Source organism: Maylandia zebra, linkage group LG14 (assembly GCF_041146795.1).
Source record: "Maylandia zebra isolate NMK-2024a linkage group LG14, Mzebra_GT3a, whole genome shotgun sequence".
Classification (NCBI taxonomy): Eukaryota; Metazoa; Chordata; class Actinopteri; order Cichliformes; family Cichlidae; genus Maylandia; species Maylandia zebra.
The window spans coordinates 2,193,258-2,208,033 of NC_135180.1; the positions used below are offsets into that span (position 1 = coordinate 2,193,258).

The 14,776-nt window shown below is 41.5% G+C and overlaps 2 protein-coding genes across 2 annotated transcripts in view; both read right to left on the minus strand.

The window, feature by feature from the left end:
* ulk2 (unc-51 like autophagy activating kinase 2) overlaps positions 1-6,427 on the minus strand; it is a 33,754-nt gene extending 27,327 nt beyond the window's left edge. The window contains exons 1-3 of the mRNA XM_004537972.6: positions 5,303-6,427; positions 1,334-1,426; positions 1,109-1,150 (exon numbers count right to left, since the gene is read on the minus strand). Of these exons, the coding sequence (XP_004538029.2) occupies positions 1,109-1,150; positions 1,334-1,426; positions 5,303-5,392 (225 nt within the window). The 5' untranslated portion in view covers positions 5,393-6,427. The remainder of the gene's footprint in view (positions 1-1,108; positions 1,151-1,333; positions 1,427-5,302) is intronic.
* Positions 6,428-7,932: 1,505 nt separating this feature from the next.
* tmem97 (transmembrane protein 97) lies at positions 7,933-10,402 on the minus strand. Its single transcript, XM_004537973.4, has 3 exons — positions 10,207-10,402; positions 9,987-10,131; positions 7,933-8,397 (listed from the first exon to the last, which is right to left on the minus strand). The coding sequence occupies exons 1-3, from the start codon at positions 10,318-10,320 to the stop codon at positions 8,123-8,125; spliced, it is 534 nt and encodes a 177-aa protein (XP_004538030.2). The 5' UTR covers positions 10,321-10,402; the 3' UTR covers positions 7,933-8,122.
* Between the last annotated feature and the right edge of the window lie 4,374 nt (positions 10,403-14,776).

The following is a 14,776-nucleotide window of genomic DNA, read 5'->3' on the forward strand; positions in this document are numbered from 1 at the left end:
GTTTACCCACAGACTCAGCGTTTCCAGCAGAAACTGCATCTGTGGCAGTAGCGAGGCCGAGGGCGTACGCCGGCGCATGAACGCCCGCAAACATGTTTGTGGATGGACAAAAACCACATACACTTTGTAACAATATTCAGCTGCCTCTAAGTTTGTCATCAATATTCCCATCTAGGAAAGCCTATGTACGGCAAAACAACAAGACCAAGTGACTAATGCAATAAAATAATTTTTTAACCAAAGTATTTTTATTTATTTAAACATTCCTTAATGATCCCTTCACTAAGATAAATTCTGACTAGTTGTGCCAAAGTTATCAGATTAAGAAGACAAGCTGCTGCTCAGCTCTTAATACTCAGAGATCCCAAATAAAGTGATTAAGATAGCGGTGTGATAACCAGGACAGCGTGCGTGATCTCGTTGGCACAAAAGATCTACGGCATCATCACAGTTTAGTGTCACCCGTTCATCATCCTAAGCGTCCATGACTTATGCTATATGTGGCACTGAACAACAACATTATCATTTCTTTTTTGAAATTCATATAACATGTTATCATAGCTATCAGAGACAGTTGCTGCTGATCTCACAATCACAACAGCTGCAGATGTGACTCATGTTTGAGGATATATTTACATTTTACTTTCACATTATTTAGCAACATACATTTGAATTATGTCCATAACATGCTAACAAATGTTCATTTCTAACTTACCAACGGATAAGTATACTGCCAGCGCAGCCTGATAATCCGCACCTCTACAATATCATTCAATCACATCCGTTTAAACGTATGGCCAAAATGCTGGCAGCTTGAAATAACAGTAAACCAATGTGTAACTTTAATATGGCTTCATCCAGCTTTCACGTACTGCCTGTGCATTGAACCATAGCCAATCCCAGGTTAGGCTAGCTGAACATATTCTTACGCTTGGTGATCTTTTTGGATGAAGGTTCATTTTGAAAATTTCTGTTTTTCTACCACGGACTTTAGAAGCTCATCCTCTCAGACACAAACAAACGATGAAACAGTAGTTAAAGAAGCTGCATACTAAAATTAAATCAAACACTAAAGACGTACATTACTTTAAAAGATTCCCAAACTTACCTGGACATCATAAAGTGCCACAATGTTTTCATGCTGCAGCTCCTGAGCAAAAAGAGCAGAAAAGTGAAAAGCATTAGCAGGAGCATCAACTAGCCTACGGAAGTTAATCGGGTCACTTTCATTCATGTTTCTATCTGGGCCGGATTTTATAAGGTGCACGCTCAAGTCGAGTCGACTCCAGTAAAGAGGAAAAAAGGAGGGAATTAAATTCAGGGTCATGCTCACCTTCAAGATTTTGATTTCCTTCCCAAGAAGGATCTGGGACTTGGACAGGTTCTTCTTGTTAATGCTTTTGATGGCCACCTCCCAATCAGTCTTCTACACAACACAAAACAAGAGGAAACAGATCACGTGAGAAGTTAACAAGGATGTTCCTGCACAACAGTTCAGATTGAATTTTTAATGCTGCCACTCATACGTTTCCTCTTGAGGTTTTGAGTTCCTTGACGCTGCAGGCTGACCACTTAAAACCAATAGAGAAAGTGCATGAGTTAGTTGTGGCTAGAGGCAACCATCCTTTCACTCAGGAAATATTTTTGTTGACCTGAAACCCGTAACATCCTGGCCAACTCGTATTGTGATCAATATACCTCGGAGACAGCCCAACAGAAACACACATGTGGGATTTAGTGTGTGATAAAGCTCTACCAGAGTGTTTTATTATTCAGTCTTAGCAAACACTGCCTCGGTTTTAGACGAGGCACGCTAAGGTAACAGACTTTATCATGTAAGATCAAGACTGGAGGTGGAGGTGAAAGAGAGATAACGGACAGTCTGAGCACAATAGCAATATGTACGTGAGGTCATAAGCTCAGCCCAATCAATCTGTGTTTACAGGATGCCCTAGAAGTCTTCGAACCACACTGGGAATCTTTAACATCAACTTCTGTCTAACTGACCGAATGTTTGCATGGTGTTCTACACTGAGCACTGTTTAATACAAGCCTCATTCACCCTGTCACAAACACTCATACAAGTGTATTTTCTATACCCTACACCGTGCCGATGAGTCAGCATGAACCACAAAGAAGGCATGAGACTTACAGACAGCAATCTAATCAGTCCATTAACTTTAAAGGCAAGAGCAGCCAAATTTATCCCCCTGATTTCCAGGTCCTCATCAATGATGGCAACCCTAACCCCATTCTGCCACACATCAAAAACTCTAGATTTTATTTTTCTCCAAAATCTAAGGTTACATCTGATCATTGATGTGAATTTACACTTCAAAATTAAACTGATATGGCTTTGATTTTTCTAGCACATGCAAAATGCTGTTGGCACTGCAGTGGACAAGTTCTCGTGAAGGACGAAGGAAATTTTAGCTGTCCCAGTGACACCGGGTCAACTGGCTTTCTGACAGCAAGGTTCTGCACTCAGTGACAAGGCGCTCAGATGACTGTTAGAGCAATATCTTGTTTCCAGATGAGCTCTTGGATCAGGATGCCTTTATTGTACAATATAAAGGAAATGTATTTGCTCAAACCTAGCTAATTGCCACATAAGAGTTATGAAAAGGTGGAGTCACCAGATTTGCCCTGTTGAGCGCGACAGAAGCACGTGTTCATTTTCCAGGATAAAGCATTATCTCATTTATGAATCACAGCTGATTACAGACCTGTGAGCATCAAAGAGATTATAGTCAATAACACTGCAACCAGATATAGCTGAAGGTGAGACTGGACAGCTGAAAGTAGGACCAGAGCACTGTGAGCAGTGCTCTTCATAGCTTATGCGAGCCACTCATTGTACACAAAGTTTAAAATCACTTTAAGCATATTTGCACTGCACAAGACATGATGTGGATCGCACAACACTGGTCACTATATTCTTCATTTCCAGTTAATACTTGTACAGCTGCTGTTATTGTGTGTGTGTGTGTGTGTGTGCGCGCGTATAATATAAAAAAATATATATATATACCTTCATACATTCTTATATATTTCTATATTGTGTATTTTGTTGTACAGTTATTTTATTTTCAACTTTAATTTATATATTTTATCTTATTCTTTCCCAGTTAAATTTACCCTTCATTATAATTTGTGTTGTACAGTTATTTCATTTCTAACCTTAATTTTTTATATTTTATTCCTTCCTAGTTAAATTTACCCTTTTTAATTTTTCATATTTATTTCCTATCTTATTCATAGCCTTTTCCTTTTTTTCTTTAGGTCACGAGCAGTTGTCTAAGCATTTCACTGCATATCGTACTGTGTATGACTGTGTACGTGACAAATAGAATTTGAAATGTCCTTGTCCTGAAAACATTGGGTAGATCAACATCCAGTCAATTAAAACCAGTGGTTATGAATACATCTCTACGATTCATGTTTCAAAGAATAAAACTTGCATTGAGAAAATATTATAATTTGTTATATTATTATGAAAAGTTAAGAAAGCATTTTTAAAATGTAACAATTCTGCATCATTCTAACATGAGTTAAACAAAATCACACCCACAGCATGGCCCCAAAGGAAAACTGCAATTACAGATTTACAGAATTTAATCTTAATTTTATTTTTTATACATTTAAGTCGTATTTCACATAAAATAAAATGAACCTTTGTTTATCATTTGGCCAGAAAAATCAGGTAAACAACTCACTGTCTTATCTATACAGACCGGTAGCGCTGACTTGCACAGTCCTCCCCTACAGACCCACTTTGGGTGAGGAAAATTACCCCTTTATTTTTGAAAGGAGGGGGTGCTTGTTTTGCATTAAATACCAGAAAGAATTTGATTTTGGTAGTTTCTAAGGTGATAACATATTTGGTGTAATGTATATTATATTCATTCGCCTCAAAAAATACAGCAGTCATATATCTGTCACCTCATTGCCACTAACTGGGCTGGCTGAACTGTTCCTATTGACTTGCTAGCAATAGCTGATAACATAGCTCTCCACCCAACAGTCCAAATATGGTCATTTCTATCTGAAAAAAAAAAACACAACAACAACAGGGCAGCAGAGACAATGTTGAGGGTCTTAAATGCAGTCCAAAACCAGTGGGCGATGTCACAGTTGTTACATCATTTATATAAAGTCTAGGAATAAAACACAAAGTGAAAAAGTGTGATATTCACACCAAATACATTTATTTCTTTTCCGACATTTGTTGTTTCAAAGTTCGAGGGGGAATTACCCACAGAAGCCAAAAGACATTTCTCAAACTAGCCCCCGGTCTATCTTATCTGTGAACAGACTCTGCATAATAAATTGATATTTCAGTGCAACATGAGACCATATGCAACATCCAACACCGCCCGAGGAATGAATCAATCCATTAGGTCTGATGCATCCAGGTGCCTCTAACTGTCCTGCGCCTGTGAGCCCACACAATCCTATAAATAGGCTAAACAGAGTGCAGATGATGGGACTAAAATAGTAAACACACTGATCACATGCCAGGTCTGTTTTAACCTGACATGGAAGCATGTGACCACACACAGGAATTGTTTACACAGACACATATGTTTCAGAGTTTCCAGGCTCTGAGCTGGTAATCGATTGTCACAGTGAGATAGAAGCTTGACTCCGGGGATGCTCTGATGCAGCTTCAGTTCAGGAATTCAGGACCATCTGTTTCACACCAGTAGCACTGGGCCACCGTGATGTCATGGCCTGCATCTCTGTCACACATATATAAACCCACCCCATCCTAAGCTTCTTCTGTCACGGAAAGCCCCACTCCGGGAAATGTTAGCAATTTAATCCACTTTCTGAGCTTAATGATCTCTCTGTGGTTCAGTGTGAATGAATGTTGTGCAGCTCTTACATAAGTAAAGCTCTTCTGCTTAAAAAGGCAAAAGGAAAAACACTGCACCCCCCATGCTCCCTCCTGCCTTAGTACGTCAGCAAGTCATTCACAGCTGCCTGACTCATCTCGATCATGAATGAACGAAATAGCATAAATGCACTCATGCACCTCCCATCAGGCCGGTGAAATGGCACCATAATCACCTGTCACAGCATGACTCCACATTACATCAGCCAGGATGCAGGGGTTTAGTTATGAAAGTGCTTGAAAATATTATCTTTCCCCACAAAAAAGGGTGATATAGTGCTGCAGAGCAGCAGTCCCCAGTTCTACTGACTGACCCAGATTTCCAAACGAGTTGTCTGCTCGCTCTCCCTTTCCCTGCAAGATGAAGTAAAGGAGGGGATGCAAATGTGCAACTGATTTATTTACCTTCCTGTGTCTTCCTTTGAACACCACAGCAAAGGCTCCATGTCCAACCAGATCTTTTCTGCTGTACTCAAAATCTCCCACAGTTTCCATTGTGAATGACCGATGGTCCAGCTGGGCACAGTTGGTTATCCTTGGATGACGCTGTCCTCTTTAGAGGAAAAAAAATCCCAGGGCAAGCTATCGACTGAGTCCTGATGGTGCTGCTGCTTCTTGCACTGCGGAATTATTTCATGACAGGCTGCTCTGGTGTGCGTTATTGCATAAATAAGAGATGCAGCCAGGACATGATGCATTCACATGCCCTCCAAGCAGGCTGGGATGTTTGCAATATCACACACAACGGACGAGTTTAAGCATGGCTAACTCAGTCTGAGCTAAACTATATCCGTGCCAGCTGTCACTCGTTCACCTAGTTCAGTAGCTTCAATCCAGCTTTGCAAAGCACTCTAAGGACGCTCACTAGCACATTGCGTGTCCTGGTCACCTAACCCGTTCAGAGGGACAGTCTACATGATGCCAATCTTGCAGATGCAGACACTGAGCTATCTGTTAGCCTGACAGTGATATAGTCCTTTGGCTATACCAAGCGTCATGTAAACAGCGCCTAGGAACATACTAAGAAGTATAAGAACGTAAGGATACCTGTCCCGATACTTGACAATAAATCCAGACTCAAGCTAAAACATACAAGCTGTAGCAACCTATGAAGCTAGCCAGCATCAGGGAGCTAATACACAGACCATGTTAGCGTAAAACATCAACACAGGACTGTTAGTCCCTATTATCTGTCTTCTTCGACAGCAAGCCCAGGTCCATAAGAGCTGTTGGAAAAACACAGACGTCTCCCCGGTTAGTATAAATTTCATCCGTGTAAATAACAAAAACACTTCGTTGTTTCCTTCGTCGTCGAGTCTGGCAGGACAGCTAACGCTGCCTCTGGAAGTAACTGTCACCTTCGATTAAATCTGCTTCCAAACGCAACGACTGTAAGTCTGCCTGTACATATACTGTGCAGTATTTAAACCCCCGTACAGTGCTGTCACTTCTCAAAATACAGCAGAGCCGCCTACTCTGCCGTTGACTTAAACAATACAGAAACTTAGTGCCATATTTCCTTTTATAGTCTCTCCGTCCGCGAAGGCCAACATAGACCCTTCCTTCCGCTGCAAAGGTTAGTCCCGGCAGTCTAGGACTGTTCGTACAAATAAGACTCACAGCGATAAAACGATACATTTTATCAACGATGTTTGATGGCTGTTTAGTTTAACTCTAGTTGATATTCTTATTTTTAAAAAATGATCACAATGAATTCTGGGAAATTAGGGGTGAAGGAGGAGGATGTTGCCTTTAACACATGTAGCTCATATATTTTATTAGTGTTTTTTTACATATATCCTATTTAAACGTGAAACAATGGATATTTTAACAATGGTTAAACAACAAAAGTTGTGTGAGAAGGGGGTTAATTAAACATCTAACTATATGTAACTATACAATATGACAGCAAATATATTTAAAAGAGGGGAAAAACCACCGTTTGTCAGCAAAATAATACATACACTGTTATTAACGACACATCTTGTCTTGCTTAGTGTTTAAAGTCTACACCCTCTGGGGCTGGGAAAAATAGCAGTAAAAGGACAAAGCTGAGTGGACATTTTAACTTGTGCAACAACTTAAAAAAAATGTCTTTTGTAACTAAGGACTGGCACACACACCCAGAATCCCTTCTGTGAAGGAGGTGAAGGCGAGCCTCCACCCTTCCAGGAAGAGAGCCTGGAGACGTGGAGGTGCGCTGTAAAAACACAGCCAAACAGACGCCATAAAAGATTAATAATAAGAACAACTTGAATTACTGAAAGAAACGTTCACTTAGTGGAGCCTTTTATCTAGCTGACTGTATCCGAACAGTGTGATACGGGAGATGTTCAAATGTATGTGCAGGGTCAGTGGGCAAAAGAGCACATTTTTAATCGACTTAAAACAACTGTAAGATCAACAGCTGACAAGAAAATCAATATAAGAGATAAAACAAGAGTTTGTTTAAACTCTTTGATGACAAAGCATTTCCACGAACAAATACAGCTTATCCCTTTATCTACATGTGACGCACCACTCCTGAGTGTTTGGCTTGAAGAAAGGTGACATGTATAGATTTCTCATTAAGGATGTTTAAATAGCTAAAAGTCACAACAGTAAACAAAGTCTGCCTTTCTATTTAATTTCTACATCATTATATCTGTATATAATATCATTACTGCAGTATTACTGCAGGCTCATCTTCTACTTTGACTCCTTTAAAATGAGAAATGTCAATTAGACTCCCAGTGAAGATGATCTGTTGTCTAATTATTAAGTGTTCAAAAACAAACATCCTGACTGGAAGTTTCACATGTACCTGTATCTTACACTAGCCTCTCTGACAGCACCAATAAGAAGATGAGGTTTAATAAGCACCCCTCACCCCACCCCCACCAAAAAAACAAAACAAAAAAAACCCAAAATGGTTTATGTTCCTGTATAAGGCAGAGATATAGTACAAAGGATGGGCTTAAGCCTCCTGAAACAGAGAAGCTAGATCATTTAGATAGGGGTATGTCTAAACCCAAAGAGAAACATCAGAACAAAAATCACAATAATATGGATTTTATTGAAAGGTCAACATTAAAAGTGACAGTTCCGGATGGTTCACGACGGCAGCTTCTTCCTGATAAACGGTGTGACTCACACAGACTTACACATACATGTTCATACATTCACAAATGTAGAAAAAGATCTCTTAAAATCACAGTAAATTAGATAATATTGTCTTGTGGCACTTCAGTTCTTCTTCTTGGCCTTGGCTGACACGTTCCCAGGCTTAGAGGAGGCGTTGTATGTCGAGGACATCAGCATGGTGAGGAGGAGCAGCACAGGCACCAACAGGTATGGTGCATATATGGAGACTAGCAACCAGCGCTCCTGGACAGTCTGAGGACCAGGATTGGGTTTCAGAGGGAACTGATAGAAGAGGATGTGGGCGAGGATTGGGATCAATGTGGTGGCCACGTGTGTGGAATACACAATGGCAGGAATCCGGATCCACTTACAACCACCTGTTTGAGCGATTGGGAGAAAGGACGTAAGACACAGAAAACCTGTGACGCCAAGTCTGTGAATCATCCAAGGCAATGCAGACGTTTTGTTTGTTTCCAACAAGCACAGAAAATTCAATTCCCTTCATCTTTATTATTTGTGTGTATAATACAGTGTGGTGGTGGCCCGGGTGACATTTTCTCCACCCTCACTGGTTCTTGGTCATTTCCTGGAAACGCCCCTGGCTGAGCTGCAGTTTGGTTACAAACACTTGAGGCAGTAGATGTCTGATGGTAAGGCAACATAAAGGCCGACAGAGGTCACCTTTGACCAGCGTCTCTGTCCTACTAGGAGATAGTGATGGGATTTCCGGCTCTTTTTAGAGATCCGGCTCTTTCGGTTCGGCTCACTAAAAAGAGCCGGCTCTTTCGGCTCCGGCCGGATCTTCGGGTTGTTTTGTTGCTTTAATTAATTTATTATTAACAATAATATAAAATTATGCACAAAAGGAATTACTAACGTAAAAAAAAGTGGTTTTATTTATATGTTTATATATAAATATATGCGGTGGCCCCTAGAGACAAACCACGTACAAACTCCAAAACACATTTCTAGCATGAACTGAACTTCCAAAGCAGAGCTACTAGATCACTTAAATTACACAACTGAAAGCATGTGTGTATTGTTTGTGTATTTATACACAGGCACTCGTATATATTCAAATAATTAAAAAAAAAGTTCATTTACCTGTTACTACCACACACCAAATCCGGTCGTTGGTACTTGCTGGCTTGTGTAGCCAGTAGGTAACAAAAGCTCAACACTGCGCCCAGCATCCTGGAGCACTTCTGTTGTCTTTTGTACGTGTTTTGAGTTTTTATGTGCTTCTGAGTTTTTACGTGTTTTGGAATTTTTTCGTGTTTTGGAGTTTGTATGTGCTTTGTCTGTAGGGGCCACTGTAAATATACTTTTATTTATTCACTCCACATAAAATGTAATAAATAAATCATATAATACAAAAATCAACTATTCACATTTCAACTTTTAACTATTTAAATTTTCAGCTTTTTCTTTTTAAACAAATTTAAAATGAAACAACACAAAACACTGCAAACCACAACACAATTAAATATAAATTAAAATATGAAAACAAAAAGAAGATGCATATTCTCTGTCATATGGACCTGCATGAATAAACTTTCTGAATCCTTTATCATCTGCAACTGAAAATAGTTGTGGATGATTACTATACCTTTCTAATGTGACGTTGTTGTCCCTGCTCTCTCTCTCTCTCCCTCCCGCTCTGTTCCTGTGCTACTGAGTAACTACCGCCCCTCCCCCCTCTGCTCAGCGCAAAGCACAAGGCTCGAGTGAAGCAGAAAAAAAAGTGCGAGAGAGAGGGAGAGAGAAAGAAAGAAAAAAAAACCTCGCGTCGTTCACTTCAAGGAGTCGGCTCTAAGAGCCATTTCGTTCGCGAACGACCCATCACTACTAGGAGAGCAGCTGACCTGAGAAAGTGCGCGGTTGGCTGGGTGGGTGAGTAGCTTTGATTTATTATGATGATTTTAGTAAAGTTTGGCTCAACCAGCCACTTTTCGTGTTAACTGACCTTTCAGAAAAGCGTACGCTGCAATGGGGAAAAACGGTGTTTGAAGCAAAGCCTCGCAGAAAACAAAGGACTTGAACCACTCCGGGGGGTCCAGCACCATGGGGTCTTTGAAGTCGGCTGCGTACCATTTCAGAAGGTCCTTCAGCTGGAGGGGAAAAGTGTGCATTAAGTTGTAGCTGGAAATGTGCGTGCGTGCGTGTGTTTATTTAAAGTAACTCACCGGTTGGGGGTACACGTGTTCAGGCAGCAGAGCTTGTAAGTCAATAAATAATGTGATCGGAATATGAGTGGCGAAGTAGAAGAAGAAGATTAGTTCTAACACACGGAGAGACATGATCTCTGACTTACTCAGTGCACATAACGGCAGAAACGGGGTCCAAGTCCGCTGAGGAAGCAGTGCAACGTTGAAACGCCTGTTCCCAGGCTGGATCCCATTGGCTAGCGAGAATGACATGAGGGCGTTCCTGAACGCACCATTCGTCCCACAGTGGAGAATGCGCATGCCGCTTTACGAGCTCCTCGTGAATGTAGGAATTATTATTATTATTAGTAGTAGTAGTATTTTACAGTTTTCATTACAGCATTAAGAAAAGATCCAGTATGTAGGATAATTTTGTGCTGGTGGTAATAGCTCTGTTATTTGGAGAGATTTTAGACTCAGAAAGCAGAATCCGAACAAAGGAAAGATGAGACAAAAATTTAAATATAAACGGAGTGCAGTCTCTGACTTATGACTGCAAATATACTTAAGACCTACTTTATTCAGTCAGTGGAAGAACTGCCAGAAGAGCTGTCAGAAAATTCAGTAACTGAGTCCACTTAAATCAAACACACGGATCAATGTGAAATCAGATGAATAATTAACCATTTAAACCTCTCTATCTGCCTTACCTATACCTTGTTAGTAATCCTGCTTTCTTGATCCGTTTTCCAGCTAAAACCTCCTGTGAAAAACATCTGGAGACAAATCGTCCAGTTTCCACGTGCAGAAGAAAACCCCTTTCCTATATGACAATACTTGGCGGTAAAGCTCATCTTAGAATGAAAACTGTGTGTTTGTGGTATTTGGTGGTTAATCTCCGATAGCCCATCACAGCAGAACAGAATCCCAGTGGCCATGCGAATTAGGACCAGGGCAGGACACCCCGGAGTCTAGAGGCTGGTGGTGGAGATGAAGATGGAGGCTTGAATGGAGCCTGAGTGACATGTGAGAGCTGGTGATGGGGAGAATGACAGATGCGCAGTGAGCTTTGAAGTGCAGGGAATGAAGGCTGACCAGTGATGTCACAATCAGCTTGACAGTGTGGGAAAGTGGAAGTGATTTAATGCTTAGATTAGCTGCAACAGCTGGGAAGCAGATGTGTGATGACAGATAATCAGAATCAGAATACTTTATTGATCCCTGGGGGAAATTATTATTTTTTGTTACAGTGCTCCATTTTAAACCAACATAAACCAACATTAAGACAAGACAGACAATACGCTAACTAAGAATAGTACAATATATACATATATATACATACATACATACATAAGTCACTCATAAATAAATAGTTGGAAAAGAAACATGTGTAGCTGTAGCAGCAAACAGTGTGTTAAGTGGATGCGTTGTACAGGGAGATGGCCACAGGCAGGAATGATTTCCTGTGTCGTTCAGTGGTGCTTTTCGGTAATCTCAGTCTCTCACTGAACGAGCTCCTGTGACTGACCAACATGTCATGGAGTGGGTGGGAGGTGTTATCCAACATTGTCTTTATCTTGGACAGCATCCGCCTCTCCGACACCACCTTGAGGGAGTCCAGCTCCATCCCCACAACATTGCTGGCCTTACGGATCAGTTTATTAAGTCTGTTGGCATCTGCGACCCTCAGCCTGCACTTCCCTCAACAGAGAGGAAGTGCAGAGACTAACGGACTGGTGTAAGGACAACAACCTGTCTCTGAATGTTGACAAGACAAAAGAGATGGTTGTTGACTTTAGGAGGACACGAGGCGACCACTCACCGCTGAGCATCAACGGCTCCTCTGTGGAGATCGTTGACAGCACCAAATTCCTGGGTGTACACCTGGAGAAGGACCTCGGCTGGTCCCTCAACACCAGCTCCCTGCACAAGAAAGCCCAACAGCGTCTCTTCTTTCTGAGAAGACTGAGAAAGGCCCGGCTTCCACCACCGATCCTGACCACCTTCTATAGAGGAACTATTGAGAGCATCCTGAGCGGTTGCATCACTGTCTGGTTTGGGAGCTGTGCCATATCAGACCGCAAGACCCTACAGCGGATAGTGGGAACAGCAGAGAAGATCATCGGGGTCTCTCTACCCTCTATTGAGGACATCTACACCACACGCTGCATTCGCAAAGCCACCAGCATTGTGGCTGATCGGACACACCCCTCTCACACACTCTTTACACTCCTGCCATCTGGAAAAAGGTACCGAAGCATTCGGGCACGCACATCCAGACTGTGCAACAGCTTTTTTCCACAAGTCATCCGTCTCCTCAGCAAAAAGGGACTGACTGATAAACACACACACATACACTAACATTATCACTCAGCTTAACTCAAATACCTCAAAACATTGAGACTGGACTGACTAACCAACACAAAGCGCAAACACACTGACCTACACCACCAAACCATCGCACACACCAACCTGTAAATGCTCTTTTGCACAATATTATTACTAGATATATTATATATTATTATTATTTTTGCACTAACTTGTCTTGTAGCACCTTGGTTCCTGGAGGAACGTTGTTTCGCCTCACTGTGTATTTTTAAACTGTATATGGTTGAAGTGACAATAAAGTTGAACTTGAACTTGAATGGTCGTCTGTGTCTATGTGTTAGCCCTGCGACAGACTGGCGACCTGTCCAGGAAGTACCTCTCGTCCTAAGACAGCTGGGATAGGCTCCAGCTTCCCCTGAGACCCTGACAAGGATAACTGGATGATGGATTGATCGATTCATCAATTTTAATTATTCTTGCAATTTATTGAAGACCTATCATGTTATTGGGAGCCAGTTACAGAATTAACAGTTTTTCTTGAAAGAAATTTGTTTTGTTACAAGTATCTTGCAGCTATCTTAGAAAAATTATGAAGTGATCTCTAGATAGTGGTAAAGTCAAAGGAGTAGTACCGAAGAAAACCATTTTATACTGTGAAACATGAGCTGTTGCTACATAAACGTTGAAAGCCAACTTTCTCACATCTCTTCTGTTCTGGGTCGATCTGACCTGCAACATAACAGGAGGGATCACAAATGAAATCTCAAGAACAATGCATAAAATGAATGGCCTGATCATCTTTCTAAAATCCCTAATGTTCAGTTTTGGGACCACTACTCTTATCTGTACATTTGAATAGAATTAGAATAGAATTCAACTTTATTGTCATTGCACATGCACAGGTACAGGGCAACGAAATGCAGTTTGCATCCATCCAGAAGTGCTTAGTGATATAGATATATTACAATATATATTAGCAATAATATAGATATGTGAGTATATTACAGAAATGGGTCTATTATGGTATGTTATAATGTACACGTTATGAAGTATGTTGTGAATATTCTATAACTATAAGTATGTACAGGCTGTAGTGAGTACAAGCTATGTACAGGCTATGAACAGGATATAAATATGAAAAACTATACAGAATATGAAATAAATAACTTTACAGAATCTGAGATATACAGTTATACAGAAATGGGAACTATGCAAGTTGTAAACAGTTGTAGGATTAAAGATTATCGAATGTACAGAATGATTATTTACACAGAGTTATACAGTAGTGCAGTTAAGATAAGTGAGATATAATTCCTACAGAGGCTATATAAAGTGCTAGTGGTTGTGAGTGGTGGTTCAGTCCATGTTATTATTGTGTTTGAGGGTACAGTTGTCCATTGTGGGTGTGTGTATGTTCAGTCCATGAGTTTAACGTGGGTCAGATGTCAGGAGGCAGAGTTCAGGAGTCTGACAGCTGTGGGGAAGAAGCTGTTCTGGTACCTGGTGGTCTTAGTCCGGAGGCTCCTGTGGCGCCTCCCAGAGGGCAGGAGGGTGAAGAGTCCATGTGATGGGTGACTGGGGTCTTTGATGATTTTCCCAGCCCTTTTCAGACACCGCTTCCTGTAGATGTCTTTTATGGCAGGAAGTGGTGCTCCGGCGATGCGCTGGGCAGTTTTCACGACCCTCTGCAACGCCTTCCGGTCTGAGGCAGAGCAGTTCCCGTACCAGACTGTTATACAGTTGGTCAGGATGCTCTCTGTGGTGCAGCGATAGAAGTTCACCAGGATGTCTGAGGACAGGTGGTTCTTCCTCAGAGTCCTCAAGAAGAAGAGGCGCTGGTGAGCCTTCTTGACCAGCTTGGAGCAGTTGGTCGTCCAGGTGAGATCCTCGGAGATGTGGACTCCCAGGAACTTGAAGCTGCTCACACGCTCCACAGCCGTCCCCTTAATGTGGATGGGTGGATGTGGGTCAGCATTCTTCCTGTAGTCCACGATGAGCTCCTTGGTCTTCTCGGTGTTAAGCAGCAGGTTGTTTGTGTCGCACCACTCAGCCAGACGATCCACCTCCTCCCTGTAGGCGGCCTCATCGTTGTCACCGATGAGGCCAATCACCAATTGACTCGTGGCTATGGTTCCAAATCGCTTCCACTTTGTTATAATACCACTAACAGCTGACTGTGGAATATTTAATATATTGGGAATTTCATGACTGGATTTGTTGCACCCTAACCCTATCACTGGAATTCACTGAGCTCCTGGGAGTGACTGGAACGCCTGAATTC